Source organism: Nestor notabilis, unplaced genomic scaffold (assembly GCF_000696875.1).
Source record: "Nestor notabilis isolate BGI_N333 unplaced genomic scaffold, ASM69687v1 scaffold1188, whole genome shotgun sequence".
Taxonomy (NCBI): domain Eukaryota; kingdom Metazoa; phylum Chordata; class Aves; order Psittaciformes; family Psittacidae; genus Nestor; species Nestor notabilis.
In genome coordinates this window covers 296,203-307,633 of record NW_009939484.1, presented here as the reverse complement: position 1 = coordinate 307,633, position 11,431 = coordinate 296,203, and the positions used below count along the sequence as shown (strand labels likewise).

Here is an 11,431-nt window from a genome sequence, read left to right as displayed (position 1 = left end):
TTAATGCAGTCCAGCATTATGATTTATGGACTGAATCTTTTGCCCACTGAACACTTGCCAAAATGAAAATCTTCCCCACCCGCCTCTACTCCTTTGGATATTAGAAACAGCTACTGTTTTTGTTGATCTTTTTAACTTCTGAATAGGCCTATTTCAAGTCATAGCAGCATGGGAGCTCAGATTAATAATATACTTATTCAGCCAGTGATACTGAGTGAAACCATTGCGAGTGTGAGTATGAAGGATAGGATTTCTTTAAATTATTTTCAGGTGCATTAATGCATTTCTGAAAGAAGAATATAGAGATATTTGAAAATAAATAAAATTACAGTTTATTGATCATGTTACAGGTGTGTATGAGTTTTAGTATAAAGAATTTTATAAAGTGTCTCTCCTTTTGTTAACTTTTGTACTGTGCTCACTGTCAGTTCATCCATCAGGTGGTTAACGAGGATAAGAACAAAGAAACTATGATTAAAACCTGCCTTTTGGGCAGTGGTTTTGAATTTAGACGGGAAGATATATTCCATGCTGTGAAGCAACCTTGGTATCACACCTACCCTATAGCATCATTTTATGCCAGAACAAAGGCTAGAGAAGTGAAAGGAGCAAGTCCTCTAGACTTGTACATTTGGGTTGGACCTCCTTAGTACAGTAGTTTGATAAGCATCGTCTTGCACAAGTTTTGTTTGTAATCTTGTATTGGTTTTAATATGATCTATTTGTGTATAATATAGCCCAACTTCCTGAAACTGCTGAAAGTGAATCAGGCTGACCTGCTTAGTCACTTACAAAGGGATTTTTGTTCTTTATGGCATAATTTGGGGAGTTTGGGGCCTTTAGAGGCACCGTCACAATGGAGGTGAGGACAGTTCTTTGCTTCGCACTCATTTGGCCACCTCTTACCAATTTTTGTGGCATTCTTTACTCAATCCCATCTTTGTCTGTTTCATATCTGAATGGCCTGGTCAGCTCAATCTGTGTTTTTCAATTACTTTATTAACAGAGTCAGCATTGCCTATCAATTTGTTTTCTTTCTCTCAAATGAAATAAAAAGTATGCCTAAAAAAGTTCTTCATGTAAGCCTGGTTTGTACTAATGATAAGTCAAGTAGGGGTAGAGTTTCTTTCAAAAAATACTTAGGTAAGCTGTTTAAAATTAATATTTGTTATTCTAAAAAATCGTGAGAGGGATCAGCCACCATTCCACAGTTGCAGATAAAGTGCTATAGCAAGAATTTGGCATTTTTACATTGCCTGAGAGAATTATGTGTTCATTTTCTGGGCTGATGTGGTGGAAGGAAAGAAAATAGGGATGTAGTGTTTTTTTTAAAAAAGCAGTCATTTTAAATATAAACACAAAAGCTTAAGATTTGTCAAAAGTCTTTCAGGCTTTTCATAAAATTGATTTTCAATTCTTGGCTAACAAGAGCCAAGTAAGTGACACCTTTGAGAGTCCCAGCTTGTGTTTTAGTGTATATCTTGTATTTTGCTATGCGAGACCATGTAAAGTATTATCCGAACTTATTTAAAAGAAACCCTAGTGAATAAATCTTTTAACACAGAAACAGCCATCTTAATTTATTCATTTATTTTAGTTGCAGCAAGCAGCTGAAGTTTCTCAGTTGAGAGGAGCGCGAGTCATCTCTGCTGAAGATCTCCTGTTCTTAATGCGCAAAGATAAGGTATAGTAGTAAGACAGACATTTCTTATGTTACATAGTGGCCTGCTTGTTGTGTTTTGACATGCTTGCTAAACCTGTATAAAAGGAGTCTGTCATCATGATTAGCTTCATTTAAAAGTATAGCTTCCCTGTAATTGTATTGTATTTTGCACAATGCAATAATTGTATAACATTGTAATTAATTATCATTTTCTCCTGTAACTGCAATTATCAACACTGCAATTGTTAAGCTTTGGGGTGGGTAATGTACCTTAGAGCTCAAAACAGTTTCTTAATGAAAGTATAAATATTCTTCCTTATCCTTTATATGCCTTTTATTAAAGATCAATCATTCTAATTTCCCCTCATTATGCAGGGTGTAGGTGTGACATTTGATAGTGTGACCATTACGTTTTTCTCATCTAGGCTGTCAGTAAATCCTGTCTTGATTTGCCTTTATAATATTTTTCCTGTACTTTATCTCACTTTTATCTCACATTTATCCTGTACTTTTTCCAAATTTCAGGATGGTCTTGCTTTCTCTGGGTAGTGAGTGGAGCAGGTCAATTTTATTTTTTTCTTTTCTTAAAAAATTTCCATACAAAGGTGAAATTAACTTTTTTTCTTCAAATTTCAAACTTATTAAAAAATTATTGTCAACTATTTTTATGAACATTATTTATTCTTTTATCTCCTTTTCATTAGTTCCCCCTTTTCCCTCACCCTTTTTTCTCCCCTTTATTTTTCTTTCCTCATTTGATAGGTGAAACTTAATAACCAAAGCCATATCAAAATTAAAAAACACTAGAATATGAAAACCAATTGCAGGGGTTTTGTCTGATATAATCCCTAAAGCTATACTCAAAACAGTGGTTAATATGGATGTCAAAGGTCATGGAAATATGCATTTGTAGGCTTGAATTTACAAACTAAGCAAAGAATTTGGAGTGTCCTAAGAATGTCTGATTTCTCGATTTCTTCTTTCTGAAAGTCTGTCTCACAGTTGGCAAGCAAAGTATGAAGGAGCTTGAATAAATAATATTTAATGTAAAATTGCTTCTGACCTTGATATACTTTCTAGATTTTGATTTTCTGCAGAATCAAAAATTATGAATATTTTTAAAAACATATTTCCGAGTAATGTATTACATGTTTGTATGTTTGTGTTACTAATTTAGTGTAAAGAAAAAAACCCTATAAAACACTAATTAATTTTTTTTTCCTCTCAGAAGAAGCTTAGAAGGCTACTTAAATACATGTTTTTTCGAGACTATAAATCTAAAATTGTCAAAGGAATAGAAGAAGATGACCTCCTTGAAGGTAGAAAAAAGAAATTACTTAATTTGGGGGAGGCTTAATATTTTATAAATGCCCTGAACAGCTTAATACAAAGTATGAATGTCTTGTTTAATAGTTAAAGACAGAAAAATAATGTCTGCTTTTCCATTTGAAACACTGTATAAGTATTTGTATTAATGATCCAAATGATAAGACTGCTTAATGTCAGAACTCTGGTGAGGTGAGAAACTGGTGCTAACTAAAGGGCTAATTGACTTCAGCATGTGTAATTTAAATGCGGCGGCTACCTCATGCAGTTGAATGGACATTTGTTAAATTATTCTCGAAAGGTTTTGACGTGTTAGAGTTTGCTTTTTTTTTTTTAAATCCCATAATCTGAAGTCACTGAACACTAATATATGACCTGGCTTTGTTTTCAGTCTAGTTTAACGTTTTGTACTTCTAACCTGTAATTTAAAGAACGGGAAACACTTTTGTTTCCCCATTCCATCAGCAAATCAGAGAATTTGTAACCAATGCATTTAAAGGAAAAGTTCTCTGATTTAAAAATATATTAATTTATGCCATATAATTTACTGGTATAAAGTTTTGCTGATTTATATTGATAGAGTAATCAGAATTTCCTTTGTTAAATGTTAAGTTAAAACTCATGACAGCAAATCTAAACCTTCCCATGTCCATACATCACTTTTTATATTTAACTTATTTCCTTTCTCAGAGGTACTTTGTTGGCTTTTTTTCCTCCTTTACAATGAATTCCTTGTGTTTGGTTTCTCTGAGCATCCACATTGATGTAAGATAAACATCGTACGTCTTGCTTTGACTTAATCAATCTGTGGATAAGTTTTTGTCAACTCATTTGAGATTTAATTTGCCAGTGGCATTTTATTTTCACCACACGTGGAAGTATATTGTTTCATGCAAGCAATCTGGCAATATAGCTTCCTACCTGACAGCTTTGTTGTTTGTAATATTTAAATCTGTCTATTTAAAACAAATAAACAATTTTCAAAAGCCATTAAAATGCTCATTAAATGCTTCCTAAACACAGTTCACCTGGAAATTAAAGATTGCATTTTCTAGCAGGCTTTGGTAGTTGAAGCCATTATTTCTGTTGTGTGAATCTAATGTCTTTCTAGCTGCTATTCTGTTTAGAATAACAGAGATCACCTTTCCAGGGTTCTCTAGGCTTTACTGTAGAGCATTAGTCCATCTCTTGTGGACCTGCTTCTTAATTTTTGTGTTATGCCTTGCTTTAGGATGTAGGTAGTGAGGATGTTCTGCATGCTTTCAGGAAAGAACTTTTCCTCTATGTATTCTATTCAAGGTTTCTCTAGATTACAAAACCCACTAGGTTATACTAAAAAAGATCAAAGGTGATTTTTTTTACTACAGCGCTACTGCATCATAGTAGTGACATCACCTTGCTAAAGTAGCACAACTTGTATGAGGAAAACAGTAAGAACAGGTCTTTTCTGCATCTGATTCTAAAATGTGTGCTTCCTGGGGACATCATAGATTGATGTTTGGAGAAGCCAAATAACTAAAGTCTGTTGTTCTTTGCTTAACTTTGTTCAGACAAATTCAACAGCAGTAACACCAACAAACGGCAGAAGCTTGCTCAAGACTTTCTCAACTCCATTGACCAGACTGGAGAGCTCTTAGCCATGTTTGAGGATGATGAGATTGATGATGTCAAGCAAGAGCGGATGGAGGTAATCATTTTGTTTTACTGATACCCAGCTCCAGCAGAGAACACTGTGAAATATTTCATACATCATGCTGGTTTGATGCCTTTTTCATGCTGCCCATTATAACATTGTTGCATGCTTTTCCTTTTGCCCGGATGGTCTAAAGGAGTCGTATTTCCATATTTTTCCTATTCTCTCAAATGTTTCCTGATATCTAAGCACACATGCTGAGAAGGAAGATTACTAAAGGATAGTTGTGGATCTTTCTGTCTGCCATGTATTTGTATTTCCTTCCTGTAGAAAGCAGATTCTATTTATAAACATTTCACGCACATTTTTTACAATCAGGTTTTTCTTTTTCATTATTGGTCCCATTTGAAAATTGTTTCAACAGCATTTTGGGATATTCTCTTTTGTCATTCCAGTACAATTTTTTTAGGGACTGAAATACTACACAACTTGCTAGAAGTATGATGTTTCCTGTCTTAGACAAGGACAGATCTGACCCTATGTCTGTCAAGGAATGTGTTCCTGTAATCAAATATTTATCTTTGAGCTGACTACATTTTGTCTTTTCTCACTAGACTATAATTCATGAAGTGTGTATATATACCTTATATATATATGTAAAGTAACTCTCTCTATTGCTCTACTTTATTACGTTTCGTTAACTCTCAATCTGTTTCCATGTTAAAAAAAACCTCTCAGGATCTTATTTTATCTTACTTATTTTAGAGTAGATCCATTAATTCTATAGATGTATGAAGTCAGTACTATGTACTTTCTTTCTTACTAGTTTTTCAAACTAATGACAAAATATGAAACATTGCTTGAGACATCCTACTCAAAATGTTTAACATATTTTTAGCTTTATTTTCTTCGGGATTTTTTTGTCATTTTGAGGTGGGTGGAAAGGAATCAAAGATAGTAGGAATTGTGCTACATTCCTAAAGGAAGAGTTGTTAGTGGATGGGCTAACCTCTTGTATCACATTTTCTTTGTGCAGTACATTGTCTAATCCATGCTAAGTTGTGGAGGATATCCAGTAGACACTTTAACAGCATTCTTTAAGGAATTAGTATGCTTAAATCATGAATTGCAATCTAAAGGCAGTGTTCCTTTTAGATATCAGTTACGTCAGAAACGTGTGGTTATCTTGATTTGGACAACTGTAAATGATTTCAGTTCCACTTTGCCTTGGGCCAAAATCATGCTAAGTTGTCCAGAGCAGATGATAAACATATATTTCTGATGTCATTATGGGCTAAACAGGATATGATTGTTTAGCAGTATGGTTTCAGTTATGATACAAAAAGCAAATATTGTTTATACTCCATTCTTTTAAAACATTTTACAAAATTAGAGCTAAGAATTCATGAGATTGCTTGCTGTTCTGTGAGGTCTATTCTGCATTTGTAACATGGAGGAGTAAGCAAAGCCCCAAGCCACTTTCAAACATTACTAAAGGAGAACAAACAATTCTACACTTTGGACTGAAAAACACCCACTAACCCTATCATATTAAAAAGAAACTACGTTCTTGTTGGATTAAATATAAAACTTATTGATGTATCCTGTGGTTTTAATTTGATGCAAAGGGACTTTCTCTAGAACAGTAATAATAGCCATGTGCAAAGGGAAGTGGAATACTGTTAAAATACAGGGCAGACATTAAGAACAAAATTCACATTACTTTGTCATGATACATGATTATGGTATTGATATGTTGTGATTAGATGACTTATTATAAAACCTTTAATAATAGCAATAAATAGTGGCAAACCAGCTGCCTGTATTGGCAAAACCAAAACAAAATAAAAACTGGAATAGCACCTATGCCTCACTTCATAACAGTTAGTGTTTTGCCTTCCTAAGACAGCAGTAGAATACCAGTGCAGCACTGCTCCTTAGAGTAAGAACAGTTATAGATGGGATAAACTGTCTTATTATTAAAATCAAATATAGCTATATTAAAACCTTAGTCAATGTCATTGCAAAGCTGACTTTTCATTCTACAAATATCAATTTTTTATCATTTATTTTGTAGTTCAAATACCACCCATACAAGGATAAATCATTCCCATCAGATATCTGAACTGGCATACAAGGGAATGCATAGGGTGTCATGCTGTGCATGCTCTGTTTCACTTTTGTTTCCCCAGGATTAAAAGAAACACCATTCATCTGTCACTCTGACTGCTAGTTTAGGGATGTATTTCCAACACTGAGATGTTACATGCAATAATTCAGTTGCAATAGCTACCGTAATGCTTTCATAGTATATTGCAAGTTTGAATAAACAGTGGAGGGAAAATAACTTAGAAGAATAGTACCTGGATGTAGTGCTAGATGCCAGCAGAATGTTAAAACTAAGTTACATCCCTATGGAAAGGGACTGGCAGAAGCTTGTGGTTCTTTAATGTGTCTTGGCCTATGAGATATATTATGTATTTAAAACTGCAGGTAAGTATTATTGGTCTAGGAAATTCATTATGAATGTGATTTGCTTCTGTTAGTGGGAAATCTGTACAAAGCTCACAGAAATGCAATGGGCCCTGCACAAAATACAGTAGATTTCAATAAAATGTAGGTGCATTTGGAATATATCCTTTTTTTTACATGAGGTTTAATTACTCCGGTTTAATTTTGTCTCTGTTCAGATACAGTTAATTTGTTTCTGGACAATACACCTAAACAAAACTAAATACACCTAAACAAATCTAAATACACCTTGGGATATGCTCTGTAGTCCACTTTATTTGTTGTAGAAATAAGGTAGATTTTGCATATAGTACTAAATTAGCAATGACCAAGAAGATTCCCTCTCCTGGAATATGATCATCAGCTTTTAAGTGGTCACACTTAGACCTGAGCCGGGTAGCGTTGTCCCAAACAGTTCCTGGGAGTCAGCCTGGGTCAGGAGCTATCTCCAGCACAGTTTTGGATGCGGCCACTGTCTTTAGGAGGTTTGGAGAGCAGGAACATGGACACACGTTGCTCCATGCTGGCTGCCCTTGGACCTAGGGCATGGACCTGGCATCTTTTAACTGAGACAGTTAAAATTTAGTGACATAATTCAAAAAATACCCCTATGAGCTCTTCTGTTCAAGGAGGATCTGCAAGATGGTGTTGAAGTACTCAAATTCGTTGTAGTAATTTGGAAAAGATGTGCAAAAAAATACACAGAAAAGTATTTAGAAAAAGCTGAGGCCTTTGAGTACTACTGTGCTCACCTCACCGGTGAAAATTATGCCAGTGTAAGTGCTGTGTGGAGTCATCACTCTTTAGGGAGTATCTGTTCATGCAGGGTGTATCACTAACAAACTGGAATTTTATTTAAAGCCCATATGGAAAGCTTAGTGCTGTAGTACAGGCAACACTCACTTAATAGAAACTGCATGCAGGAAGACAAACTAAGAAGTTTTATGTTACTAAGCATCAAGGCATTGTTTCTCAGAGCACATCTTTTTTGCTACAGAATTGTTATGATAAACTTACTTTCCTTCAGAAATAATTACTTTTAACTTTCTTACTGATTTCAGATTCTTGTCAGTAGAATCTATATTTTGGATTTGGTTGAGCAGTGACTTCTTACATCTCACAATATTATGCCCAAATCTAATAATTTATTAATTTTTAGAATCACAGTCTATAAGCACTAACCCTTCTTTGATTTGAACAGCTATACCCTATGAAAGAATGCATCTTGGGGTAAGATTCAACTACAGATGAAAATGTTTAAATTTGTTTGGGGTTTGTGCATGGGAGTTAAGTGTCTCATCTCCCAGTGTATTTACTGGAGACCCAGGCAGTATAAATAATGAAGTTTAAATAGCTATTCAGCTGATCAAATGTTTGTATCTTCTTTACAGTGAGATACACAGCTCCTCTGGATGTATTTATCTTGCAGAAAATTTCTCTGTGTTGTCAGTGACTATTCTGCTTCTATCCTGGCCATAGGAGGGGAGTTGAGGCTGAAAGACTAAGATTAAAAGTATTAGAAATGGAAAAGGTTTGAATTTTGGTGAACTAGTAAAGGGATGGAGTATATGTATACAAGTATGTATGGCTGCTCAGGTTCACTTGACAATAGGAGTGTAATCCTTGTTGTATTTTTGTTCTGTCTACAAAAAATACTCTCACAGATCTATCATTCATTTATCTTGTGCTGGTCCACATAAAGAATTGCAGCTTTCTAATATATTGTTTACACCAGCAACTCAATAGCCTTAAATTTAAGACATTAGGTTTTGAAAAAATAAAAGGGGATAGAAAATAAGGTTCCTTATTCTTTATCCGTCATTGCCAAATAGGGATCCCAGTTCAGGGACACAGAAGGACAAGCCATACTGTTAGAAACATTATGTCTTATGATTCATTTTTGTATTTGAATGACTAAATAATTGGAGCCCTAAGTATAAACCGGTATCATCCTTGTCTGTGTGTCCAGGCCAAATAAGAGGAGATAGATTGTCTTGAATTTGAAAAGGGGTTTCAAGTGGCTTAGTACTCAAGTAGGAATGGGAAAGTTCCTGCCTGAGGACACCAGATTCCTGGGACAGTAATAAAAACACCTCAGAATCTCCCTTTCCCACCCCCTTAAGCTGCTTTGAGAGCTCAGTGCATTGCTACCACAAGTGGATCAGAACTTCACTTAGCCATACCTGCCAAAAAGTTTAAACATCCCAGTAACTTAAGGCCAGATTCTCTACTCAGAGATGAGAGAGAAACAATTCAGGGAGAAGTTCATTTCTTAGATCAGAGAGGAAAATGCTAATTCTTTGCTTATTTAATGCTTTACGCATTTGAATGTAATCCATCAGAAGCTAGAAAAAGTACTTCTGGTGTCTCCAGGGTGGTTCTTTTTGGAGACTGAAGTTCTGTATATGCAGTGGGACCTTGATGATATGAGAACAGTCTATGATGATCTCTAGTAGACTATAAGGTCAATATCAGCTCCCTCTATACTGTCTACTTCTTTTGATATACATAGACGCAAAGATTAAAAAGAGCGTAGATGGAGCATCAATCAAGAAAAAAAACTTTATTCTCTAGGCAATGGTTGGGTTTTTTTTGATATTGCAAAACATACCTTATGGAAGTTAGGAATGCAGATAGAGAGGGAATTAATTTCACTGCATCAATCCAGTGTTTCCAGATGAGTGCAAAGATAGCACAACTAGTAGTGTCTCAACTGTAAATTAGCTGTCTGGACATCAAAGTGTTTGTAACCATTATCCAGTATAAAAATAAGCCTGCTGGTATTAATGGTTTCTCTGATTACACATTGCTTGGGAATGTTTGGGATACCGGGAAAACACTATTTCTCTTGGGTAATGGTTGAATTGGTTGAAAGTAAATAGAAAATAAACAGAAACAGTTTTTCATTATTATCTGTAAGTCTGTAAATATTGTGTCATTCTTGCTGGAATGGAAAAAAGCTATCACGTGAAAAAGATTTCTTGTTAATGCCAGTAATATCAATAGACACTTTACGCTGCTACAAATCTAATATTATTAGGGTTTTCTCACATTGGGGTCAATCACTATGGTTACATAAAATGTGCTATTTGTTTGGATCTTCAGTCCTGGTAACATATTGGTTTTAGAGTATTTTAGTCAATGTTTCTTATACTGTAAGGCAGTTTCCTTGGAGGAAAAGGTGTTATTTGCTTTCCCATCTTTTAGTTGAGTATTTTTTTGCCACTGTTTGTTTACTTTCTCTGAGGAAGAGGAAGATTCTGGGCTGTTGTATTTTGTATTTTTGACACTGAAATGACTGTGTTTTAACTTAGCTTTTGGAAGGAAACTTAGCCCTGCAAACACCTTCTACAAAATTAATAAGAATCCCTTTTTTTTTCAAATTGACTTTTACCCTCTGATAGGAGAGTGAGCAAGCTATGTGTCATCATAACCTTTCCATTCACATTTGTAGCAGACAGTCAAAATAGAGGAGTACTGAAAGTAATTTTCAGGCTGCACTCCAGCTAAATAAAGCCAGAATGAGCTCAGATCTATTGAACTGCACAACTTAATGGATAAAGAAAAAATCTATTGAAGGCTGTTGAATACAAAGACATTGCATTTAGTTAAGCAAGTACTTAAACCACAGATCACTGGGTGCTCTATGACTATGCAGGAGAATAATTATTATAAGCTTAGTTATAAGTCATAAGCATATTTTTATTATTCCCTAAGCCTTCGCAGCTAGCTACTGTTGGAGCCTGGCTAAATGGAGTTTTACTCTATCCATCCTTACATATATTTGATCTTCGCTTTTCTCCTTTTGTTCTTGGTTTGAGGGTTTTTTTTTTCTTTTTCCTTCTGACCACAGGATTAGGCAGGACTAGTGCAGTTTTTCTCCTCATAAGTAAAGAGGTCATTTTGCTAGTTTCTGGTCTAAATTGCCTGTGGTACTGGATTGAATTCAGGTAGGATTTTGTGAACTTTTATCACATGCACTTCAATAAAAAATCAAGAATCACTTGATTCACTCAGTAGTCACTATCTATGTATTGTCATCTTCCTTTGAGTAAGTTCCAGTCTAAAAGCTAGCATGTCATAAGATTTGATTAAATATTACCCAGTTGCTAAGCACAAGTGTTGTCATTTTTCATTCCCATTTGCAAAATGATCTGTTGCCGAAGGTGATGATCATTAAAATAATCAAATAGTAAATACATTGCTTGCTATTGAATTAAGAGGTATATTAGGAATACCACCATTTTTGGTTTCAAGGCTTGTTCTGATAGGACCACACTTGTAACCTGACACTTAGT

General features: G+C 34.8%; 1 protein-coding gene across 1 annotated transcript in view; it reads left to right on the top strand.

Annotated features, from left to right (window-relative positions):
* Nucleotides 1-1,603: 1,603 nt before the first annotated feature.
* Nucleotides 1,604-11,431, top strand: part of SUPT3H (suppressor of Ty 3 homolog (S. cerevisiae)) — an 84,535-nt gene continuing 74,707 nt past the window's right edge. The window contains exons 1-3 of the mRNA XM_010019868.1: nucleotides 1,604-1,684; nucleotides 2,892-2,982; nucleotides 4,540-4,676. Coding sequence (XP_010018170.1) covers nucleotides 1,670-1,684; nucleotides 2,892-2,982; nucleotides 4,540-4,676 — 243 coding nt within the window. The 5' untranslated portion in view covers nucleotides 1,604-1,669. The remainder of the gene's footprint in view (nucleotides 1,685-2,891; nucleotides 2,983-4,539; nucleotides 4,677-11,431) is intronic.